The sequence below is a fragment of the Cyprinus carpio genome, chromosome B9 (assembly GCF_018340385.1).
Source record: "Cyprinus carpio isolate SPL01 chromosome B9, ASM1834038v1, whole genome shotgun sequence".
Classification (NCBI taxonomy): domain Eukaryota; kingdom Metazoa; phylum Chordata; class Actinopteri; order Cypriniformes; family Cyprinidae; genus Cyprinus; species Cyprinus carpio.
The window spans coordinates 28,703,062-28,726,492 of record NC_056605.1 but is presented as its reverse complement, the minus strand read 5'-3'; the positions used below and the strand labels follow the sequence as shown (position 1 = coordinate 28,726,492).

Below are 23,431 nucleotides of genomic sequence, written 5' to 3'. Positions count from 1 at the left end.
TTAACAGTATTATGTATAGAAGCCCATTTCCGCAATGGGATAAAAAAATTTTTTTTTTATTTTATTTAATTCAGATTTTTTTCCTTGCATTTCTGAATTGTGAGATATGATCTCAGAATTGCTAGATATAAACTCTGAGAGAGAGAGAAAATCTTACAAAAATAATTTCTGAGTTACAGTTGTTCTTTTGATTCTTCCATAGAATAATAAAAAAAAAGATAAATGGAAATATGTATCTCTCAATTCTGACTTTTTTCCTCATAGTTGTGAGTTTTAACACCCCCCCCCCCCCCAAAAAAAAAAGAAATTCTAGAAAAAAAGTCCTAATTGTGAGATAAAAAGTCTGAATTATTTAAAATAAATTTTAAAAGACTGCTAGATGGCAGCACAAACAATTGATCTCTAAAAATAGGCAGAAATAAGTGTGCCCAATTAAAAATCCATTATTGACCCGTATGATTAATATTGGCTGATAACCATTGTGGTAATTATATATTTTGCTTCTCTAACATGTTATGTTATAACAAGAAAAATAGCCAAAGTCTTTTACTTATTTATTTTATTATGTTTGTGATGTAAAATAGCTGAAAATATCAGTCAGGGACATCACTGTGCATGATTGCTAAAAGTTTGGTCTGTTTACACCTAAACGCAATATTGTACAAGGAATGATCAGCATCTTCTGACCCCCCACAGATTCCCACGAGGAGCAGCCAGACCTTTCGTAACAATGGACTGTGTTTAAATGAGGGATGAGAGCAGCTTACTGCCTGAGACTCTTTATGGCTTTTCATTGCTTCATTCTCTTTTTCTTAATGGAGAGAATGTGAAAGCACAACCTTCATTAAAGGAGTAGATGATTACATGGCAGTCTGGGGGTCGAGTTGTCGTGACCCCGTTATGCCCCTCTTGTTCAAGCATTGTCACTGTGTGGAAATCCTCAGGAGATGATTATAAACACCCTTCATTAGAAATAAAGATCAGGATGTCTATCTATCTAAGCCATAATTACATGCTTTATTATTATAATTGTATTTTAAAAATGTATTTTTTAATGTATTTGAAAATTTTTTTTTTTTAATTTATTACTTCTAATTTATTAATTAGTTTTGCAGATTTTTTTTGTTTTAATGTCATACTATATTTATTAGAATTTTTTTATTTTATTTTATTTTATTTTTTTTTTTTTTTTATTTTTTTTTATTTTTTTTTTTTTTTTTTTTTTTTTTTTTTTTTTTTTTATTTTTATTTTTTTTTTGTCTTTGTATTTGTTTTTATTTTGTTGTTGTCATAAGTTTGTGTGTGCACTAGATGTCTTAAGATAAATTTTAGAGTCTTTTTTTTTAACAGATCCATTAAGAAAATAGTTCTTTTGGGAATCATTCTGCACCGGTTCGATTCCATTTACTCTTAATAATGCAGAAACGCTGCCTGGCATAGCTGAAGGTTTCTTAGTGAGGAAGAGTCTCTGTTGGGCTGTATATGCTTGAGTTCCCACACTCTCTCTGATTAGCTTCCATTCAATAGTGGGTTTAAATAAGCAGTGTTCAGGTGGAGGAAGAGGCCCCATGAGTCATCTCAGAGCTTTGATAAGACACTGCTACCAAATATCCTGAGCGAAGACAGTTCAAGAGGATATTCTTCCCCGTTTTGCTCCTCTTTTGCCTTTTCTTTCCCTTCCTTTCCCCTTCTTTGTGCAGGTTCTTAAAGGCCCCCACAGAAATGTTCAATTTTTAGACAAAAGGAGTCTAATTAAAGCTTCTTTGTGGGGCCGGTGCGGCCCAGGATACTTTGGCTAATCCTGCTCCCCCTCCTCCTATTTTCTTTTCTCCCTCTGCTTCAGTCTGAGAGTGTTCAGCAGTGATAAAATGATGTTTTGCCTCATAGTAAGTCATTTTGAGATAATCAGCATTGGCTTATGATAACCATGCCCTTTAGGCTGATTAACAGATTAGTCATTATGTGTCTCAGAATAATGCTTTTTTTTTCCCCACTTTTTTTGTGTGTGTGTGTGTGTGTGTATTTTGAATAAATGTTGTGTAAAATGAGTGATATAATAATCTCAAAAATTGTATTATGCATATTATATAACAGTACGTATATTAGATTATTTTTCAGTCTGTTGATAATATTCAGCATTTTCTTTGTATTGATTTATTTGCTTTATTTATATACTATTATATTATTTATTAATATTTCAAATTAGCTAATTTTATATTTTTAATGCTTTAAATTAAGTTTTAGTAATTTTGTTATGCAATTATTTTTATTATTTTCATTATTTTTGGTTTTTCTTTAAATATTTCCTTTTAGCTTTCTAAATTTCAGTTTCAGTAAATGTAGTACTGTAAAGTTTAAACAAACTTTATTTTATTTTAGCAAGTTGCGTGCAGTCTTTTTAATTTTATTTCTAAATTTTATTTCAGTTTTATTTTAGTTAACAGATTTAAAAAAAATAATTTTATTTAACAGTAGCAACATTATCGAAGTGGCCGTGAAATGATTTTTATTTGAATCAGAGCAATCATTTCAGTCAAACAACAATTAAACAATGTAGATTGAAAGTGCAAAAAAAATAAATAATAATAAAAAAATATATGTATGTATGTATGTACTGTAATGTTGCTTTTTATCTAGTCAATATAAATGTTGAGAAATCAACAGTTTACTTACTAAAACAAGTAAAATAAAAATATAAATATTAACAGCATAATATCTACATATTCATGCATATGTCCCTGTGCTTAATGTCTTGTATTTTATGCATTGATGCAAGTTTTCACAGCAGCTCTTCTTAGATGAAATCTGGAGTCTTTGAATGAGAAATTTCTATTAATTAGTCAGACTCTAGCCATGTGTCTCCATTTGTAAGCCATTCAATCCTCTGAATGGCTTGAGGATCAATGGGAGGAGGTGAAAGAGTAATGGATTTCATCAGTCACTGATGTGATGTTGAGGTTTGCATTTATTTGTAATATGTAAAAATGGGTTCAGAATTGTATTAATGTCCAGATAGTGATATTGCTTGGGTTTAATATTATTCTCAGTGTAATATACAGTAAACTGAGCTGAATATATGGAACAGTAGAAGCTGCCTATATAGGGTGTTTCAAATCAGTCTCTTTACACATGATTTCTTGGTGCTACCTCATTTATTCCTGTACTGACATTGTTATGAGTTATGAGAGAGAGTTGAAATGCAAAAATGAATCTCTCATTTTGCTGTGTGCACAGAAAATGAGTCTGTGGAAGTTATTCTGGAGAGAGTTATTCATTTTCAAGAGTGAATTGCCTATATGGGACTGAGTGTAACACTGGCTCATGGTGCTGTATCTATATGCACACACACACACACACACACACACGAAAATCTAATTTGATTAAGCACAGGCACTCTTACCATTTTCTTTGCAGCAAGCTGAATGGATGGAAATTAACGGCTGTTCACATTCTTTACCTCATGTCTTTGTTGGTCGATTTCAATTAAACCAACAATTGGGCTAAATTGCATTGATAATGATATTATTGTGTTCAGTATCAGTACTTGTGGAAATGCGTGTATCTTCCTGCACTGCAGCATGGGACTCTAATATTTCATCTGCTGGTGCAGTTTTTTTTTTTGGTCGCTGTTGGAGTAGTTTATATGCGTGTAAGTGATCGATGGTTATACTTGAATTTTTTATCTGTACTGCAAAACATGTGGAAAGTTGAGAGAGAGAGAAATAATATATAAATATAACAGCAATTTTTCCTCCCTGTAGCCTGAAATATTTTACAACTTTTTATAAATATATTCAACATTTCTATGTTATTCATGTTTATGAATTAATAATATTATAGCAATATTTAATATAATATATTATAATTAAATAATATAGCATTTTTCCTGCTTCAAACCTAAAATCCGATTACATCATCTAAAAAAAGCAAAAAATAAAAATTTATTTGTTTGTTTACTTGTTTTTTCCAATTATTTTTTATTTTTTTGTATTAAATTGTACTAAAAATATTCATTGCTTTTTATTTATATTTATTAATATGCAGTAATATATACTAGTATATTACTAATAATATATTACTAACTCTTTCCCTTTTACTCTCCTAAACAATGACCATGAAACAATGCAGTCTAAGCGCTGTGTCTCTCCTGATTTCCCAGAAAAGCCCTGATTTCGAGGAGTAAACCCACTTCTAGGTTTTTTCTCATATCAAACAGGAAGCTCCTCTGATCCCCACCCAGCTGTCTCCTGCCTTTTCATGTCTGAAACTCTCAGAGCTCTTCTGCAGAAAGCGCGGATCACTCCGGCTCAGCGTGTGTTTGTTGTCCTGAAGGCAGACGCACTTGTCAGCGGAGATGGTGGCGTATCATTTGTCTGTCTGTAATGGAACATAACATAACAGCTGTCAAAAATGCAATTTTTCCAGTTTTTGGATGAAAGTTCACTGGAAAACAGGATGCAGCAGGGCCCCACCCAGGCCAAGGTTATGTATCCACACGTTTGCAGATTTCCCTGATTTCACCCCCCCCCCCCCATCTCATTTCCCTCTCATAAAGCCAGCAGAGCCACATCCTCTGTGATTTTATGGCTAGTACATGCAGACACTGAGCGAAGGCTTGGCAGCTGATGGATATCTGTCCAGAGACTCTGCTGATGGAAATTTGTTAAGCTACTTTTTGTGAGGAACTAATTTAATATGGACAATATGGGGGGGGGGGGGGGTTGGTATCAGCTGGTCAGGCTGGGTTAGGGTTAGCAAGTGAACATAAGACAAAATAAAGAAGCTGTATAAGCAATTTTAATAATTATCTTACTTTCAATAACTTTATGTAGAATATATTATGTCATATATTACATTATATATTAAAATATCTCAAAATACAAAATTTTAAATGTTTTTAAAGAAGTTTCTTATGCATTTATTTGATGAAAGATACAGTAAAAAAAAAGGTAATATTGTGGAATATTTTTACAATTTGAAATAACTGTTTTCTATTTGTAATTTATTCCTGTGATGCAAAGCTGATTTTTTTTTTAGCATCATAACTCCAGTCTTCAGTGTCACATGATCCTTCAGAAATCATTCTAATATGCTGATTTGGTACTCAAGGCACATTTCTTATCATTATCCATGTTCAAAATAGATGTGCTGCTTTATATTTTTGTGGAAACCATGATACATTTTCTTCATTGTCTCTGATGAATAAAATGTAAAAAACAACAACAACAAAAAAAAACAACAACAGTATTTCACACATGCATTTGTTGGAGGTTTTACTTTAAAAGTTCTGTGTATGCAGCTATTTCTGATCATATCAGCAGAGTTTTTTGTGGCCGTGGTGTGCTTTGATTTGTATTTCCAGAAAAGCACCCTCATTCTATTGTGTGACATCCTAAATCAACAGAATCATCCCATTATGTACATTATGCATATAGCATTGTGAAGATGATATTGGCTGCTGTAGTCTGGCTCTGAACCAGACTCTATATCTCCCGCAGCCAGTCCGGTCTGAAATCACCACTGAATTAGTCACAGTCTGCTCAGCATCCTATCCAAAAACTGTCCTCCCCCCCTTTGTCTATTTTTCCTAGTGTTTCCAAAAAAGAGATTCTATAAACTGAATGTCATATGAACCCTATTTTCTCTTCTGTCTCGATAAAACAGGCACTCATGCAGAAGATTGAAGTTGTTTGATCGTAGGCACATGCCACATCCACTTCCAGCTTTGTAATGTGATAGATGCATGCTGCGTTTAACTGAGAGGAAATTGATACAGTGAACTATAGCGGCATCCTAAGACGGGGTACTGTGTAAAAAAAGATATATATACATACACACACACACACACACACACACACACACACACACACACACACGTGTGTATATATTGTTTTTGCTTTTTACATCTCACAATTCTGACTTTGATTATTGAAATTCTGACAGATTTGTATTTCTATTTTTACAGAATTCTGTAAGTTTCTAATTTTTTTTTTTACAGTTTTTTAATTTTTAATTTTTAAATTATTATTATAATTTTTTTTTTTACAGTGAACACATCACACATGCATATTAACAAAACAGTGAAATAGAATAGTGAATAGTTTATATTTTTATTATTTTAATTTGTTCTTTTTTAGGGTTGGATTGTAAGCGTATTTTGAATAGGTTTTTGTCACAATGCGTTGCTGGTTTGCTGTTATGCCTAAAATTTTAATTTTTGCTTTGAATGCTGGTGTGTTTTTATGGGGTGGTGCAGTTGTCCTCTAAATTTGACACTGGTCATATTTGTCATGTAGTAACTGAGGCATTGTGGTATCAGCTGTTTCTCCTCTGTTCTTCATCTGCTATAAAATCCTTGTCTTTTAAACTGTGTTGTGTTGACATTTAGATTTAAGATTCTATATAAATTTTCTTTATTTACTACTGGCTAATATATATTTCATCAACTGCTCTTTTAGTTCACATTGCTCTTTTGACAAGCATAATGTATCCATCCGATGTGAGTCTGTTGTGAAATCTGTTATTCTTAATATTCCTAATGAGAACGTTTACTCAGACCAACAGAAATGTCCCACCGGGTCAAGAGCAAGCCCATTTTGCAATTTGTAAAAGCTAGTCAATCTTAATTATGTTACTCCTTCCTGGGATCTCCCTGGGGTGCTGTACACCATTTCATGTGCTCATTTTTACATGTCATTCTCCATTTTACCAGTGGATATGATGTTATGGTATTTTCAATCAAAGTGATGTCTCCACCAGGGCTGGTTTTAATATTCACAATATATTTATATTTTGCTTAAAGAACATAAAGCCTATTTTTCAGAACTTTAAGACTTTCTTTGCAACATAGAGCATCTTCATGACTATTAAGTACAAGCTATGACAATTTCTATTCTATTCTATTCTGTTATATGCTATATTCTTTAGTAAAACCAATGGAAAACAAATTTTCTTTAGTTGGCTATTCTATTCTATTCTATTCTATTCTATTCTATTCTATTCTATTCTATTCTATTCTATTCTATTCTATTCTATTCTATTCTGCTGTGTTCTTTAGTAATTCCAATGGAAAAGTTGTTATAAGATGCAGTTTTTCTTAGTAGGCAGTTTTGGTGTTTGATTTCATATTGTTTGCGAATCTTTAGTGAATTATTCAATGTTTCATATGCATGACAAATTTACATGCTCAGGCAATATCTATTCTATTCTATTCTATTCTATTCTATTCTATTCTTCTATAGTAGTTCTATTCTATTCTATTCTATTCTATTCTATTCTATTCTATTCTATTCTATTCTATTCTGCTGTGTTCTTTAGTAATTCCAATGGAAAAGTTGTTATAAGATGCAGTTTTTTTTAGTAGGCAGTTTTGGTGTTTGATTTCATATTCGATTCCATTTTATTCCACTGTCTTCTTTAGTAAATCCAATGGAAAAAATGTTATATGATAAATTTTCTTTAATATGCAGTTTCAGTGTTTGATATTCTACTCTACTTTACTTTACTCTATTCTACTCTACTGTGTTCTTTAGTAAATCGAATGGGAAACGTTGTTATAAGATGCATGAATCTTTATTTAAGAACTATTCTATTCTATTCTATTCTATTCTATTCTATTCTATTCTATTCTATTCTATTCTATTCTATTCTATTCCTCCATTGAATTCATTGTGTCCTTTAGTAAAGTAAATGGAAAAAGTTGTTGGAAGATGCATTTTCTTTAGTAGGCAGTTCTAGTTTGGATTTGAATTGTGAAAATCACTTACTATCAGCGAGGGTCATTTTGTGATTGGAGATTGCCAGAAAGTTACCAGTCATCTGGTATTTACTTGCCAACATTTTAGTTTGCATTTAGTGCTGGCCGAGTAATAATTTTGGTCTCCAGCAATGATCCCTTGTGTTTCTCTGTCGGTGATGAACGCCGTTTACCCCTTCCCAACCCCCTCCGCTCCGTTCCCCCTCCTCTCCGCTGCTTCTGCAGCATCCAGTAAATGAGAGGCAGCAGCAACCCTCCACATGCACTCACATCAGGGGTACAGCCAACCTGAGTCGAGCGCTGCTCTCAGGGACGCCCCGTTGAGAGACAACCGAGCAAGTGAGTGAAGACGGACTGGTAGTTTGACTTTGGATTCGTAGGCTGGCTCCTTTTATCCTTGTGACAGGACCGTAATTAAATCGAGTGTGTTGGGATATCGTAGAAGGACGTTCAGGGTACAAGGTACGGACCAGGATGGCCCATTTGAACTGGTGCTTGACAGCTCTTCTCAACTGGGCGAAGTTCCTCTTCTTTTGCTTCTTTCCACTCAAACTGTCCAAGGCAGGGAAGGTAAGCCTGCATCCTCCTCAAGTGCTGTTACGTGAACCATTGCTTTTCGTGTTTATCATTTTAGACTAGTTAGTGCATTTCCATGTTTGTTCTTCACCGGATGACACGCCATAATCCACAATGTCAATCACTAAGAGGACGTGTCAGTTTTTGCAGCAGCAACACTTTGCTTGAGTGGATGCCCTTTAATATCTAGAGGTTGTGGTATATTTGAGATATTGCAGGTTGTAAAATTTCATCTTGAGCTGGCCGGGCGCTTTCACAGCCACTCAATTGATTATCATAACAATGAGCTGCTAGTGTGCATGACTGTATTGTTTCTATTTTGACATTTAGCTTGTAAAGCTCTGTAAAACTAGGAAGTCTTGATCTGACATATATATATAATATTTACATCTGTTTGCATTCACTTTAGACATAAATGAATGTGTCTGGATAAATATCCCATTGAAAAGGGCGGCGATGCTCTTTCCAAATTGTACTATAAGTTGATTTTGGTGCTAAATGGATTCCCTCTGTGCTGTCCAGTGGATTTAAGTGGAAATTTGTGTGCGGTTCAGATGAGGAGTACTGTAGGTGTAGTTTCATCCCTCTTTTGGAGCGTTTGAAATCTCACATCTTATAACAGGCTGTGTTACCACAAGAAAGGGTTGCTGTAATGGATAATTTGGCATTCAGATGCAATAATATTTCTGAAATAATTAAATTAATATGTATGAATACTACTCACTCTTATCACTTCACTATAAATGGTTTAAGACACTTTTTGAGAACTACAGTATCTGAGTGACTCTTTTTGCTTGTGCTTGATATATAGGTTCTCTTTAATAGCAGAGGATTGGTCAAATGCTTCATGTAAATGTTAAATGCAAACTTTATCAGACATCTTCATCTTTTCACTTTTCTGTCTCTCTTGCACTTTTAATTTATTGTTTCAGATTTACATTTAACTTTTCTCTTAATATTAGTATTGATATTAATAGGTGATATTAATAGATGATATTATAGATGATATTAATAGATTAATATTAATAGATGATATTATAATAAATACTTTTATTCAGCAAGGGTGCATTAAATTGATCAAAAGTGGCAGTGAGACATTTACAATCTTACAAATGATTTCTATTTCAAATAAATGCTGTTCTATTGATCTTTTTTTGTTGAGCAAAGAATCCACAAAAATAATTTTCATTATTCACATAAATAATAAGCAACACAACTGTTTTCAACACTTAGTAATAAAAAAGAAATGTTTCTTCAGCCTCAAATCAACATATTAGAATGATTTCTGAAGGATCATGTGACACTGAAGACTGTGGTAATGATGCTGAAAATTCAGCTTTGCATCACAGAAATAAATTACATTTTAAAATGATTTAAATAGAAAACAGTTATATTAAATTGTAATCAAATTTCACAATATTACTGTTTTTACTGTATTTAAATGATCAAATAAATGCAGCCTTGATGAGCATAAGAGAGTTCTTTCAAAAACATTAAACATTTTATATTTCCATTTAAAGTGCAACGGTGTTGCATGAAGAAACCGCATCTAAAGAAACACTAGATTATGTCAACACAGGGCAATAGGTGCGAGCACAATTCATGAACTGATAAAACAGTAAAGATTCAGTCTATTAAATGGACAATGAATATTCCGTCAGTCCATGCAAGTTGACTATTTGCATAAATATAAAATGTAAATGACTAATTTCATTGTGTTGTGAAAGTGATGAGACCTTTTGAAACACAAAGTGTATGTTTCAGACATTATTCATCTTCTTTTACAATCGTATCTTTCGTCTTCGACTGTTGGCGCAAAGTGTAACGTTTGCTGGATGACAATCAATGCATGTCAAACGATCACTCAGCATGTATAAAGAGCAGTCGATATCTGCAGAGTACAGACCATTGTACCATTTCCACATTGGCTCGAGGCCACCATACAACCCAACGCTTATCATGGCTCCCTGCAGAACCTCTCACATTGATGGGTTTTGGTACAATACTGAATTTGGTGATTGCTCCTCACAGTCTGCACTTTGCTTTGATATTATGAGACCAGGCTGCTTGGTGGTAGGCCAGAAACATCTTTGTGCTTCTATCTGCAGGTCTGGCCACAAATCATGCATCTACAGAGACCCCAGACATGTGTAGAGGCAAAAGAGACACGGACAAAAGGGTCAGATGTATTTACGAGTGTTCATACAACAGTGGCGGATATTACCAGCCGTCATGATAATGAGGACGCGGTGAACACTGTCATTAGACTTGTAACATAAAATCTGGTCCAGTTTGCAGATTATTCTAGTGAAAAATCGATCTGGACTTTTTTTAAACTGTATTTTTTTGCAAATTTCTTTAGTGACATTAGTGGCAGAGACGGCTTCAATTAAGAAACAATGTCAGTATGTCCTGCCCGGCTGTCTGTACATAAAGAGAGATGCTGGACATAATGTAATCTTAGCAGGCATTTCTCTTTCACCCTAAAATCAATTATAGGATATTGGCATTTTGATAACATTCCTTGCTGTTTTTCTTCTTGCATTTATCATTGGGCAAGATTAATCACTTTTCCTCTCATTTACCTAATGTCCTTACTGCTCGTAAATTAAACGCCACTCACACACTTGACAGAGGGAGACGAGGTCATCTGAGATGGACGTCATGTCCTTAACACCGTCTCTGAGCACATCCTTTGTTAAATCCACGCTGGCCACAAACACAAAGTAGAGTTTTGAGAGTGATAGCGGTGTATAATTTTATAGTTTTAATTTTACCGTGGTCTGTTTGAATACTCAATTTGGATTGGCTGGCAGGTATGCAGTAAAACCGTTTAATGCATAGGTAATTCCAGGTCAGTTTAATCACTGTTCTATATTAATGCACTGCTTTTTATTGACACACACACACACACACAAACACACACAAGCATGCTTGTTTTTGTGAATTGTGGGGACATTCCATAGGCGTAATGGTTTTTATACTTTACAAACTGTGTGTGCTATTGCCATACACCAACCCTACACCTAACCCTACCCCTTACAGGAAATTTTGTGCATTTTTAATTTCTCAAAAAAACTCATTCTGTATGGTTTATAAGCGTTTTGAAAAATGGGGACATGGGTTATGTCCTCATAAGTCACCCTCACCTTGTAATACCTGTGTCATACCCATGTCATTATACAAAGTTGTGTCCTGATATGTCCCAAAAACACGCACACACCTACACACACACATCGCTCACACACAGAGGGAAGTCGTGGCCTAATGGTTAGAGAGTTTGACTTCTAACCCTAAGGTTGTGGGTTCGAGTCTCGGGCCAGCAATACCACGACTGAGGTGCCCTTATGCAAGGCACCGAACCCCCAACTACTCCCCGGGAGCCGCAAAATAAATGGCTGCCCACTGCTCCAGTTGTGTGTTCAATACTGAATTGCTACATTGTATTTCTCAGCAATAAATAATTTTATTATTATTAATATCTATATTTATTTATTCTTATTTTTTAGGTATATTAGCTATAATATATATATATATATATATATATATATATAATATATTATATATATATATATATATATACACAACACACACACACACACTGTATATACTGTATATAATGTAATATAATTTTGTATTTAATATATATATATATATATATATATATATATAATATATATATATATTTGTTAAACTTAATAAGTGTTACTATTTAAACATTGTGTAATGTTACATTTTTTATATTTTCGATACGTTTTAAATACACACGCAAAATAAAATGTTATATTAAATCTATTTATATTAAATATATATAATAATATATGAAATAGAAATATACTATAGAAATATATTTTTTATTAAATATTTCTGTATATGTAATTATGATTGACCATTGTTTATACATTTTATCTGCATTTCAAATATATTATTGTTTTATATATACATTTTAAATATAAGGATAAGCAAAATAATAAATATTTGACATTTTATTACATATATACGTACACTTTTGTTTTAAGTATGCAGGCGTCTCACAAGGTCTTTGAATGGAGCAGATGTTACAGCTTAATCTGAAAATGTTTGGTCTTGTTTTCTCATTCTTTAAAGCATTGTCCTGAGCATATTACATTACACATTTACTTACAATGTCAAAGGATGGAGCTCATCAGGGTGGTGTGAGTAATGTTATTAAGTCATGGGGCACTTTTCATTAGCAATAGCAGTTTGTTATGTATTGGGTATCATGCAATTATGTGAGTATGGAGTTCCCACAGTTGCTGTGGATGAGATAACATAACATACCCATGAGCCTTTGACGAGAAGCTGCTGACGCACTGGTTCCTTTGAAAGCGCATAAACAAACATGTTACATAAAAGTTTGACAAGCAGAGAAGCACACTGATCTGACGCCCACAAAATACTGATTACAGAACTGCCTGGATATCCTGCGTTTTCAAGCAAGATAAGTTTGATAAGCGTAGGGTTTGCTAGTTTGCTTTGGCTCTCGCAGCGGTGGTGTGTAATAGGTCAGAATGACATAAAACCACAGGAGTATCCAGAGCCTCGTGTTTTTACTGATAGTCATTGTGTTCTGCTTGGAAGGTGTGTGTGTGTGTGTGTGTGTGTGTGTGTGTCTGCGTGCTACTCCTTTTAGAAAGACCACTCAGGAAAACGTGCTGTTACACGTGTAGTTAGAGTGGGTGTGTCTTCATTGTTTTCCATGGATAGAAGAGAGGAGCAGATGCTGTGTGTGTGTGTGTGTGTGTGTGTGTGTGTGTGTGTGTGTTTGCTGGGGTTATAAAGTAATACTCAAGTAATTCAACAAGTGATGTCACTTCAGTTCAAAACACAGTAACTGAAAACAAGTCATATTTTCTATATGCTTTCATTTACTCGTACACGCTTGATTCATGTCCTTCCTTGGTTTTAGTGTAAAAACCAGTTTTTGTTGAATAAAAGTTGACTGCATAGAAAAAACATTTAGGTTATACAGTTTTAACTTGTGTTTCACATGTTCTTACCAGCGTTAATATTGTTGTTGTTAACTAAAACTAAAATGTTTCATTACTTGAAATAAAATAAACATTAACTGGAAAAAAAAAAAAATTATATATATAATATTGTTAATTAATTCTCGTAGCTTCGTAAAATTACGGTTGAACCCCTGATGTCACATGGATTATTTTACAGATCTCCTTGCTATGTTTCTGAACATTTCAGTTGTATTGCTGTCTATGGAGGGTCAGAAAGCTCTCAGATTCCATCAAAAATATCTTAATTTGTGTTCTGAAGATGAACAAAGGTTTTACGGGTTTGAAATGACATGAGGTTCTCATGTTTGGGTGAACTAACCCTTGAATCAAGTTGTCTGATACACAGCCTGCTCTGTATTTCCACATTAATCCATGTTTCTTCATCATTCTCACATGTAAATATATATACGGTATCTACCACAGTAGCAAAATCTCTACTAGACGTCACATTTCTTCCACCAGGCCCTGCTCTCTCATCATTTCCTGCCCTCCCATACTTCCTTCCTCTGCTCCTTTCATCCTGATCCCTGTCCTCTAGCTATAAAGCGGTCGCTCCATCTCAGTCAGGACGGTCCCCAGCCTGTACTTGACCCTGTTTGACACAGACTATCCGCTCAGAGAGAAAGCTTTATTTCCATAATGGAGGCAATAAGAATAATGCCTGTGTTTTATCTGAAAGGAAGGAGGACTGCGCTGAAGGTCGAAGCCATGTTGATGGATTTGATTTATGCCATGTGTTTTTCAGACTCCTCCTCCAGCGCTGCTGCTCAGATCATCTTCAGGCTCTGATGCTCGTGTACGTCTGCAATGATTTGGTCTGTTTTTTGGTGTGACAGTTGACACTTTTGTTTTAGTTTAAGGGCATTTTCACACTAGAGTGCCATAGAATGTCAGAGTTCAGTTCGTCTGCACTGGTTTTGCGCTCATGAAGTGGTAAAAATGTATTGGATATTTTGGGCTGGAATGAACACTTTTGTTTTAGTTTAAGGGCATTTTCACACTAGAGTGCCATAGAATGTCAGAGTTCAGTTCGTCTGCACTGGTTTTGCGCTCATGAAGTGGTAAAAATGTATTGGATATTTTGGGCTGGAATGAAGTGTGACATTGCTGGAGATTTTTATCTGCTGTTTTTTTTTTTTTTTTTTTTTTTTAAAGAAATTCATTTATGCAGCAATGTGATTAAAAACAACAAAGACTTCAGAATGTGATAAGATTGTAATCTGTAAGGAGGAAAAAATATTCATTTTGACTTGACTCAATACATAGATTATCGTTTGAGGTTGTGAATAAAAAAGAAACAGAGTTTTAAAAATGTCTGTACTGATGTTATACGTTAACTATTAAAAAGTGCATTGTTTTAGCCATGTTTTATACCATTTTCTATAATCATTTTAACAGAAAATTTTATTAAAACATCCCTTGACTTAAACTAAAAAAGGGCAAAAGCTTGTTTCATAATACAGTATGTTGGACAGTAAATTTATAAGGTAGGACTGATCAGTAATGTTTCCAAAGTTCAGAAAAGATTCATCTCAACCCTATTTAATCTAAATGGAGCCTGTTCTTCCTTAGTACTCATCGGGGCCACTAGGAGTCACTCTGGCTGCTCTGGTTCTCTCAGGTTATTGGTCTATAGCACAGAAATGTGCAGGAGCCTTTCTTCTGCACTCAAAGCATAGGTTACTGTAATCACATCTCCAGAGCGTTTCCTCTCTGCAGCTCTTATCTGACTGTGCAAAGCTGTAAAGTGGCATGTTGACTGTGCGTATCGGTGTCTTTGTGTCGTGACCTCTTCTTCCCCTCTCTGATTTACAGCCCGTCGCATGCAAACACACAACCTGAAGATACAGCATCACTGGTTTTGTCTTTTTTGTCTGAATTGATGATTGCAATGACAGTAGTAAAGAGGTGTCGTTCAGTTTAGAGAAAATAATAAATACAATAAAGCTGAGTTTGTGTATGTGTGTATTAGTTGTCCGATTGTGACCTGCCTCTGTGGGAGACAGAAACTAAACATTTAAAGACCTCACTGGCATTTTCATGTGTTGTGTGAAGAATGGTTTGAATATTCTCACTTTTCACCAGCTAAGAGACATTTGGGTAGCTTATTTTAAGTTGGTGATCCAACACCTTGATCCAGGTCTCATTTACATTTTACCTTGTGAAACTGCAAATATGCCTTGTAAACCAGGACTTTGTCTGGTCATACAAGCTTTGAGCTGTTCATCTGGAGATACTGTATCTGCGCGGATACCTGTGGACTGTTATGAGAAGCTCGAGTTACTCGGTTGTGTTCTCATATTTCCATTGCAGTGTTTGCTATTACAGTAAAGACAGCTTGGCATTTTCATTGTTTTTCTGCTATCAGACAGAGAGGATGTTGTTTGCTTGCTGTAGTGAGGGTGTTGGGGTCTTGGAGGGCTGTGGTTTAATACTGTACGCGGTTTAAGTTTATTCTGGTTATAGTCTGTGTACTTATTTTGTTCGTGCTTGAAAATAGACAAGCTAATTTTATCAAGGCACCAGATGCAGCCATATATATATATATATATATATATATATATATATATATATAGATATATATATATATATATATCTATATATATATATATATATGCGTGTATATAAGTGCAATTTTTTTAAACAGTAAAACAGAATGATTTCAACAGTTTTTCATGTGTATTGTTGAATCAGACTTTTTTTTTTTAATTGATTAATTGGTCATTTATCAAACTCACTGTTTGACTTATAATGTAGCTTAATTTTAGTCAGAGACGATATTAGCATGATTTCTGAAGGATTACGTGACACTGAAGACTGGTATAATGATGCTGAAAATGCAGCTTTGCATCACAGGAATAAATAATTACATTTTTAAATATATTCACATAGAAAAAAGTTATTGTAAATAGTAATAATATGTCACTATATTACTTTTTTTTTTTTTTTTTTTTTTTTTACTATATTTTATAATAAAAAAAATGCAGCCTTGGTAAGCATGATAGACTTTTTTTTAAAACATTAAAAGTAATTATTTCAAACATTTGACCGCTAGCATATTGTTAGCAAATTAAAACAAATTCATTATGAATATTCATTACATCATCAGCCTTAGATAAATGACTCTGCCCTTTCATTCACTTCATCTGTGTTCTTCAAGTTCCTTCCATCTGTGAAGAAAAGCTCAGCTCTTCAAATCGTCCCTTTTCTGCCCGTTTTGACCCCAATCTCCTCTAATGCGCTGCATCTGAGGCCGGATATTATACCCTATATTGTATTGCTTCTCATCTGATTCATGTTCTCGAAATAGAGTGAAAGCGCATCGCGGCCGTTCAGCGTGTGTATATTTAGCCGGTCTATTGACCAGCGCGGATCTCATAAAGGGATTGATCTGCTTGAAGAATAAAAATGAAGGCTTTTACAGCCTCAGGCTCCGAGGTGCTGTTGGGAACCGGATGGTTTTCATTGTGACAAACTTAATCAAACTAACCCCACACTTATTTCGGTTTTATCATTTGGCCTGCACATCTCGCAGGTAATTGTGCATGAATCTTCCATTCTCCATAAAAGTTTGTTTCGTCAGCCTTTGCAAACATTGCCTACATAGCTACATTTTTGACTATCAGCATAAATTCTGGTCCACTTTGCAATTTATTCTCGTTAAGCAATGCACTTGGACAAGAAAAGAAAAATGCTATGTTTTGTTGTTATGTGCTGTTTAGGGATGGGAAGATAATTTAATTAATTCCTGCCACATTACTGGTGTGGATAATTGTTCCACTGGGATCAGTAGTTCAGTGAAATGTGTGTACATTTTGTCATAAAAAATTTTATGAATATGATTATAATTTGTTTATTCCACAGACTCTGACTCAAAACAAATAGCAAAGTGCAATTTAATAGCAATTAGTCAACCTTTTTGACCAACTGATTAATCCAACAACAAATGGCCAGTCTATTAGTGTTTGTAGATTTTTAATACTATTATTACTTCTAAAATTATGAATATTATTGTTGTTGTTGTTTTTATTATTATGTTTAGTTGTTTGACAGTACTATTATTAATACTACTACTACTTTATTATATTAAATTTTATTATTATTATTTTTTTTTTTTGTTTTTTTTTTTTTTTTTATTATTCATTATAATGCTCATTATGAACAATATTAACAATTATATAATTATGATTAGTATTGATTAATATGATGATGGTGGTGATTTATGTTTATTAATTTAATTATTGTATTAATATATAATATTCATATTAGTACTAATTATAGTAATACTGCTACTAGTGCTGTCAAATGATTATTCCTGATTTATCACATCCAAAATATAAGTTTTTGTTTGCAGAATATATGTTTGTGTTTTGAGTACATTTTGTATATATATATAAATACACACACATACAGTATATATTTTGAAAATATTTACATGTATTTACATGTCTATATTTTTATTCATATAATTTACATTATAAATAAATAAATTTTTTATATATAAACATAACATATTTTTCTAAAATATATACATGCATGTGTGTTTACCTGTATATTTTTTTAACATAAATATACAGAACACACACATATATTATGTAAACAAAAACTTTTATTTTGGATGCGATTAATCATTTGACAGCTATATATGCAAAATAAACATACACAGTACACACTCATATATTATGTAAACAAAAACTGTTTTATTATTATTATTATTATTATTATTATTTATTATTATTATACTTATTTATTATTATTATTATTATTATTATTATGATTATTATGATTATTATTACATTTTAGTTTTCACCATGTAACATTTATTATTATTATTATTATTATTATTATTATTTTATTATTATTATTATTATTATTATTATTATTATTATTATTATTATTATTATTATTATTAATCCTTAAGCTTTACCTTTACTCTAATCTTTAAAAACAAACAAACAAACAAACAAACAAACAAACAACTTATCCAAGCACACCTAGTTCTGCTAGTGGATGTGTAGTCTACTTGCATCTGAGTACCAGAGCAAAGCTCTTTGATTATCTTTCAAATATTTATTGTACATTGTGGCAAATCCTGTTATTTTGATCTTTCCCAAAAGCCCTCATCACTCTGTAAATGTGACATTGTTTGCTTGTAGATGATAGAGATTAAAAAGAGTCAACTCTACCTTTGGTGACTTCCTCATGAGAGTTTCTGCAGCCGAGATTTACCATCCTAGACATTTACCTTGTTTACAGGCATTTTCGTTCAGCCTGACTGCCTGAATTAGCTCGTCTGCGGCTAATGCATCCCCCAATTACAAATGTGTCCACCGTGTGCCATGATGGACAGGGTGAATGTCTGTGAAAGCAAACAGCGCTGACCCCAGGAGAGGTTTTATCTCATCAGTGTGATGAAGAGGAAATGGCAAGGGATTAGAGACATCATCCAGAGAAAGACAGACACCCACAGTGAGACCACCTTCCCCTCTGGCAGGCCGGTGAAGGTTTGATGTGCCTCTGTAATGAAGCTCTCAGCTCTGCTCTGTTTGCTGTTTGGGTTACTGTTGTTTGATGGCTGCGTCATAGCCCCAGAAAAGCAGTAGCTCGCAGCCTCACTGATATCTGGGGCAGAGGCATGTCGCCGTGGCATTAAAGGAGATTTGCAGACCCAGAGGAAAATTTCATTGCTCTGAGGTTGCTCTCTTTCCAGGCTTAGGGAGTTCTCAATCATGTCACTTAAAAATCGATTCGGTTTCTTTTAAAATTCACAGGAGACCTAAAAACACAAATGAGACTGTAGTTGACATGCAGTATAAGTGTAGAGCCTATAACCTTAATGTATAGAGTATATTTTGGATCATAGCTTGATGAATCTAATGAGAAATGATTAAGTTCATATTGAAGTATTGATTGTAGACTGTCTAATGTCTGTCAGGTCTAATCTGAGCATGGTTTGGGACATTGTTGAGTTTAGAGGAGACATGTGAAATTACTGCAAATCTAAGAAGTTAACATCTTAATTTGTTTTCCATTTAATCTTTTTGCTTGGGGAAACCAGTCAAGATTTTAAAGCAGTTTCTTTCTTCTGTGTATTTGGAACGGTGTAGTTGCTTAAAGGTTGCTTTCTATAACTAAAGAGACTTTGCAATGATGTTTAAGTATTTAAAGGGATACTCCACCCCAAAATAAAATTTTGTCATTAATCAGTTACCCCCATGTCGTTCCAAACCTGTAAAAGCTCCGTTCGTCTTCGGAAAACAATTTAAGATATTTTGGATAAAAACCTGGAGGCTTGAGACTGTCCCATAGACTTCCAAGTAAATAACAGTTTCAAGGTCCATAAAAGGTATGAAAGTCATCGTCAGAATACTCCATCTGCCATCAGATGTGCAATCTGGGTTATATGAAGCAACACTTTTTGTAAGCTAAGAAAACAAAAATAATGACTTTATTCATTAATTCCTTTGTCAGGGGTCTCCTCTGTGTCTCTCCATATCACCGTATGCTGTGTATGCTCTTCTGTATCAGCCGCACTACAAGGATGCACTGTTTCTACATGTATTTAGCTTTGATTTGAATGAAAACAGCGCATTCTTGTGGCGCGTATGACACAGAAGAGCATTTGGATTTGTCTCCTGAGATATGGGAGACCTAATCTCAATCTTGTTCTGGAGAAAATATTGATATTAAAGCAATTATTTGTGAGTTTCCTAGGTGCCTAGAGGAACAATGTGTGGAACAATTGGTTCCTCCTTTATGACTCAGGAGACTTAATGGAGTTGTTAATGAAGTATGAACTTCATTTAAGTTGTTTTATGTTTTATTTTTTTTTTCACCTTCAGCACATTTTTGGCATCCAGTAAGAAATTGGAGTTGTCAAATTAATGTGGAAAAATCTGATGAAAAATGTTGAGTTCTGTTTTCATGCTCTGTTCATTTGAATTTTTAAGAGTTGTTGAGAAAGATTCAAATGAAATTTACATTCAAATATCCAGGCTTTTAAAGTCTTTGCAAATCAGTGCACAGTTTGAGACATTGTTGACATGCATTGAATGTAGATGCATTGCAAAAAGAGATTGCTGAAAGTCTGCAAAACAAAAGTTCAAATCCATTTATTCATTCAACATTTCATCTGTCGTACCCCAAAAAAGCATTTTCACACTCAGAGATTGCTCATTCATAACTCAGATAATTTGGCTTTGGATGAGTTGAGATAAAGTTCATATATATTTTTCATCTCCAGTTATAAGAAGCCATTGAGATATCAAAGAATCCTTTTTGTGATTTTTCATTCGTCGTAGCACAGACAAACATTTTACTGTCAGATCATTTGAATTTGTTGACAGTATTCAAGTTCATATTCAAATCTCAATCATTTGACTCACAGCTATCGTGTTGAGATCTCTTCTCTTATCTGAAACTCTAGACACATGTGACATTACCCAGCCCTTTTCTCAGGAGACAAAATCTGAGATGCAGGTGACTTAATTAGAAGAAACAATTCCGATGTTTCTTTCCTGTAGGTATATTTAACTGCAGGAGAAGCGAGAGGAGATGGAGATGAGAACGAGCGAGCACACTTTGAGAAAATCTGCTCGTGGGGGAGGTTAGAAAGGAAAGCAGGGGGTGGAAGATGTGAATGAAAGTAAGACTGAAGAGAGACATGGAGAGAGGAGGGGCTAGAGCCGACAAGGAGAGCAGTGGGGAGAAATAAAGAGGCTCTCAGTCACCTCCCCCTCTCTCCTGTGGAGCTGAGCTACATGACCCCAAAAAGGGAGAGAGAGACGGAGAGAGGGAGGGCGTCTGGAATAAGAGAGTGGCGAGGAGGACAGCAGCGGCAGTAGATGCAGCTCTCCTCAGCATGTCATGGATCTGTGGAGCGTTGTGGGACCAGCGTGTGGAATAGTTATGAGTCCTGAGCAGGATCCAGTGGAGAGGAAGCCATCAGCTTGATCTCGTGATGCCCTCCGTGTCTCTCAACTTGCCAGCCGCGCTGGCCGGCCGCGCACGCACCTGGGTCTGCCTGTCCTGCATGTTCTGGGTGAGCCGTGGGTCAGTCCACTTGACTGGGATGGGTGGGATTGGGGAAGAGACTGCATTTTCTTGGATAATTCCATGAATTAGATCAGTGCTGGTTGTTTCATTGCGCACGTCATGTTTTAACTGTTTTTATGTTTGGGTGCAGAAGGATGTATTTTCTGCATCTTAGATGAAGTTGATACTTAAATGCAACCTCATTGAGACCTCTGTTAAGTCTGTTGAGTTAAAAAAGAGCAACTTCTGAGCTTCTTATGGGCCTCCCATAAGGATAGAAATCTTAAGGATAGAAAAATTACATTTTTTTTTTCTTCTAGACAAACAGCATTAAATGGAGACTTTTGCATCTTGAATTTTCAGTAATCTATCTTAAGGATAGAAAAATTACAATTTTTTTTTTCTTCTAGACAAACACAGCATTAAATGGAGACTTTTGCATCTTGAATTTTCAGTAATCTACTTAACTCTCAAAGTGAAGATAAAAGTGAATATTAAATATAAGTCACACAAAGCTGTCATACGGCTTCAGAAGACCATATACTGCATGCACTATAGAGCACAAGTGGTATAGACTTCTTTGATTAAAGAACTCAGAGATTTAGATTTGCTGGAGCAGTGGGCTTAAGTGTCTTTCACTATATGTTTTGGTGCAGATGGATGTATTTTCTGGACATTCACTAGCCTGTTGCTTGACTGTTCGCCATATGCTGTGTTTTTAAGAAATGGTGTGCTCAACATTGTCATCATTGGTTCATCTCATTAAACTCATGGCAGAATGTTTGTGGTGGAATATCCAAGCTGCTCTTTTCCATGCAACAACAGTATGGCTGAGCTCCAGAAGGGACTATTTATTAAATTCTCATATTCATTTTCTGTCAGTAAACTTTCACTTTATTTTTAGCAGAGACTGCATTTACATTTGCAAAAATCAATGAATTTGATAAGAGCTTGGATCAGATCTTTTTTTAATTGTGCATGTCACATTTTAAGTGTTTCGCTATGTTTTGGTGCAGATGGGTGTATTTTCTGGACGTTCACTATCCTGTTGTTCTATGCTGTGTTTTGAAGAAAAGATTTGTTTAAAAGTTTTCACCTCGTTGAAACTCAAGAAAATTCATGCCAGAATTGTTGTAGCAGAATGTCCAAGCTGCTCTTTTCCATGCATTGGATTCAAACCACGGAGCTCCAGAAGTGACCGGAAACGTCATCATTATTAGTGATTATCTAATATAAAGATAAGATCTTTGTTTTAGAGAAGAGCGAGATTAAAATGGAGTAAAGTGTCTCCAAAGGAAAAAGTCCTGAATTAGATCTTGGTCTATAATCAGATTTACAAAAATAATCTGTCAAGTCTGAAATTACTATTTAAGCTCAAATATTTCTCATCCATTTCTCACGTTCATTTTATATCTCTATACTTTCACTTAATTGAAATGTGAGAAGCAGGAGAAAATCTCAGGAGAAGCAAGTGCAAAAATCTGTATTTATAAATGCTCTTCTTTTAATCTTGTATTGGAGAAACAATTGAGACATTACTTGTGATGTTCATTTTTAGGCACCACAAGCTCAGATTTCGCTGTGGAAGAGTTTGTTGAGAAGAAGTTCATATTCTTATCTCAAAGCTTTTGAGTCTTGCCAAATCAGAGCACAGTTTGAGACTTTGTCTAGATTTCTTTTGACATTCTAGAGGAGGCACATTGCAAAGTGAGTTTGCTGAAAAGTTAGTCCATTTACTCCAATTTATTTATTTTTAGACTCCGATAGGTCTCATCCAATTCTCATGTTCATTTGATATCACCATACTTTCACTTTATTTCAACAAATGTCCCATTTATGTCTTTAAAGAATTGTAAGAGAAGCGTCTTAGATAAAGTTTGTGAGAACGCCATTAAGTCTCCTGAGATAAAAGAGAGCAATATATTATTCTTCTGGGCCTCAAGGACAGAAAATTAAAAATATTTTTGTCTCCTAAACCACAACGTGATTAAATGGAGACTTTTGCGTCTCAGATTTGCAGTAACCTACATGT

The 23,431-nt window shown here is 34.4% G+C and overlaps 1 protein-coding gene across 10 annotated transcripts in view; it reads left to right on the top strand.

Moving 5' to 3' along the window:
- Positions 1-23,431, top strand: part of LOC109094865 (tensin-1-like) — a 228,682-nt gene that overhangs the window by 34,096 nt on the left and 171,155 nt on the right. The window contains exon 1 of one of the 10 annotated variants that reach the window (XM_042731807.1): positions 8,029-8,326. The exons of 8 other annotated variants lie outside the window; for them this stretch is intronic. In XM_042731807.1, the coding sequence (XP_042587741.1) occupies positions 8,231-8,326 (96 nt within the window). In that variant the 5' untranslated portion in view covers positions 8,029-8,230. Of the gene's footprint in view, positions 1-8,028; positions 8,327-21,113; positions 21,407-23,431 lie in introns of those variants that run through there. One more of the 10 variants, XM_042731809.1, reaches the window with a different exon arrangement.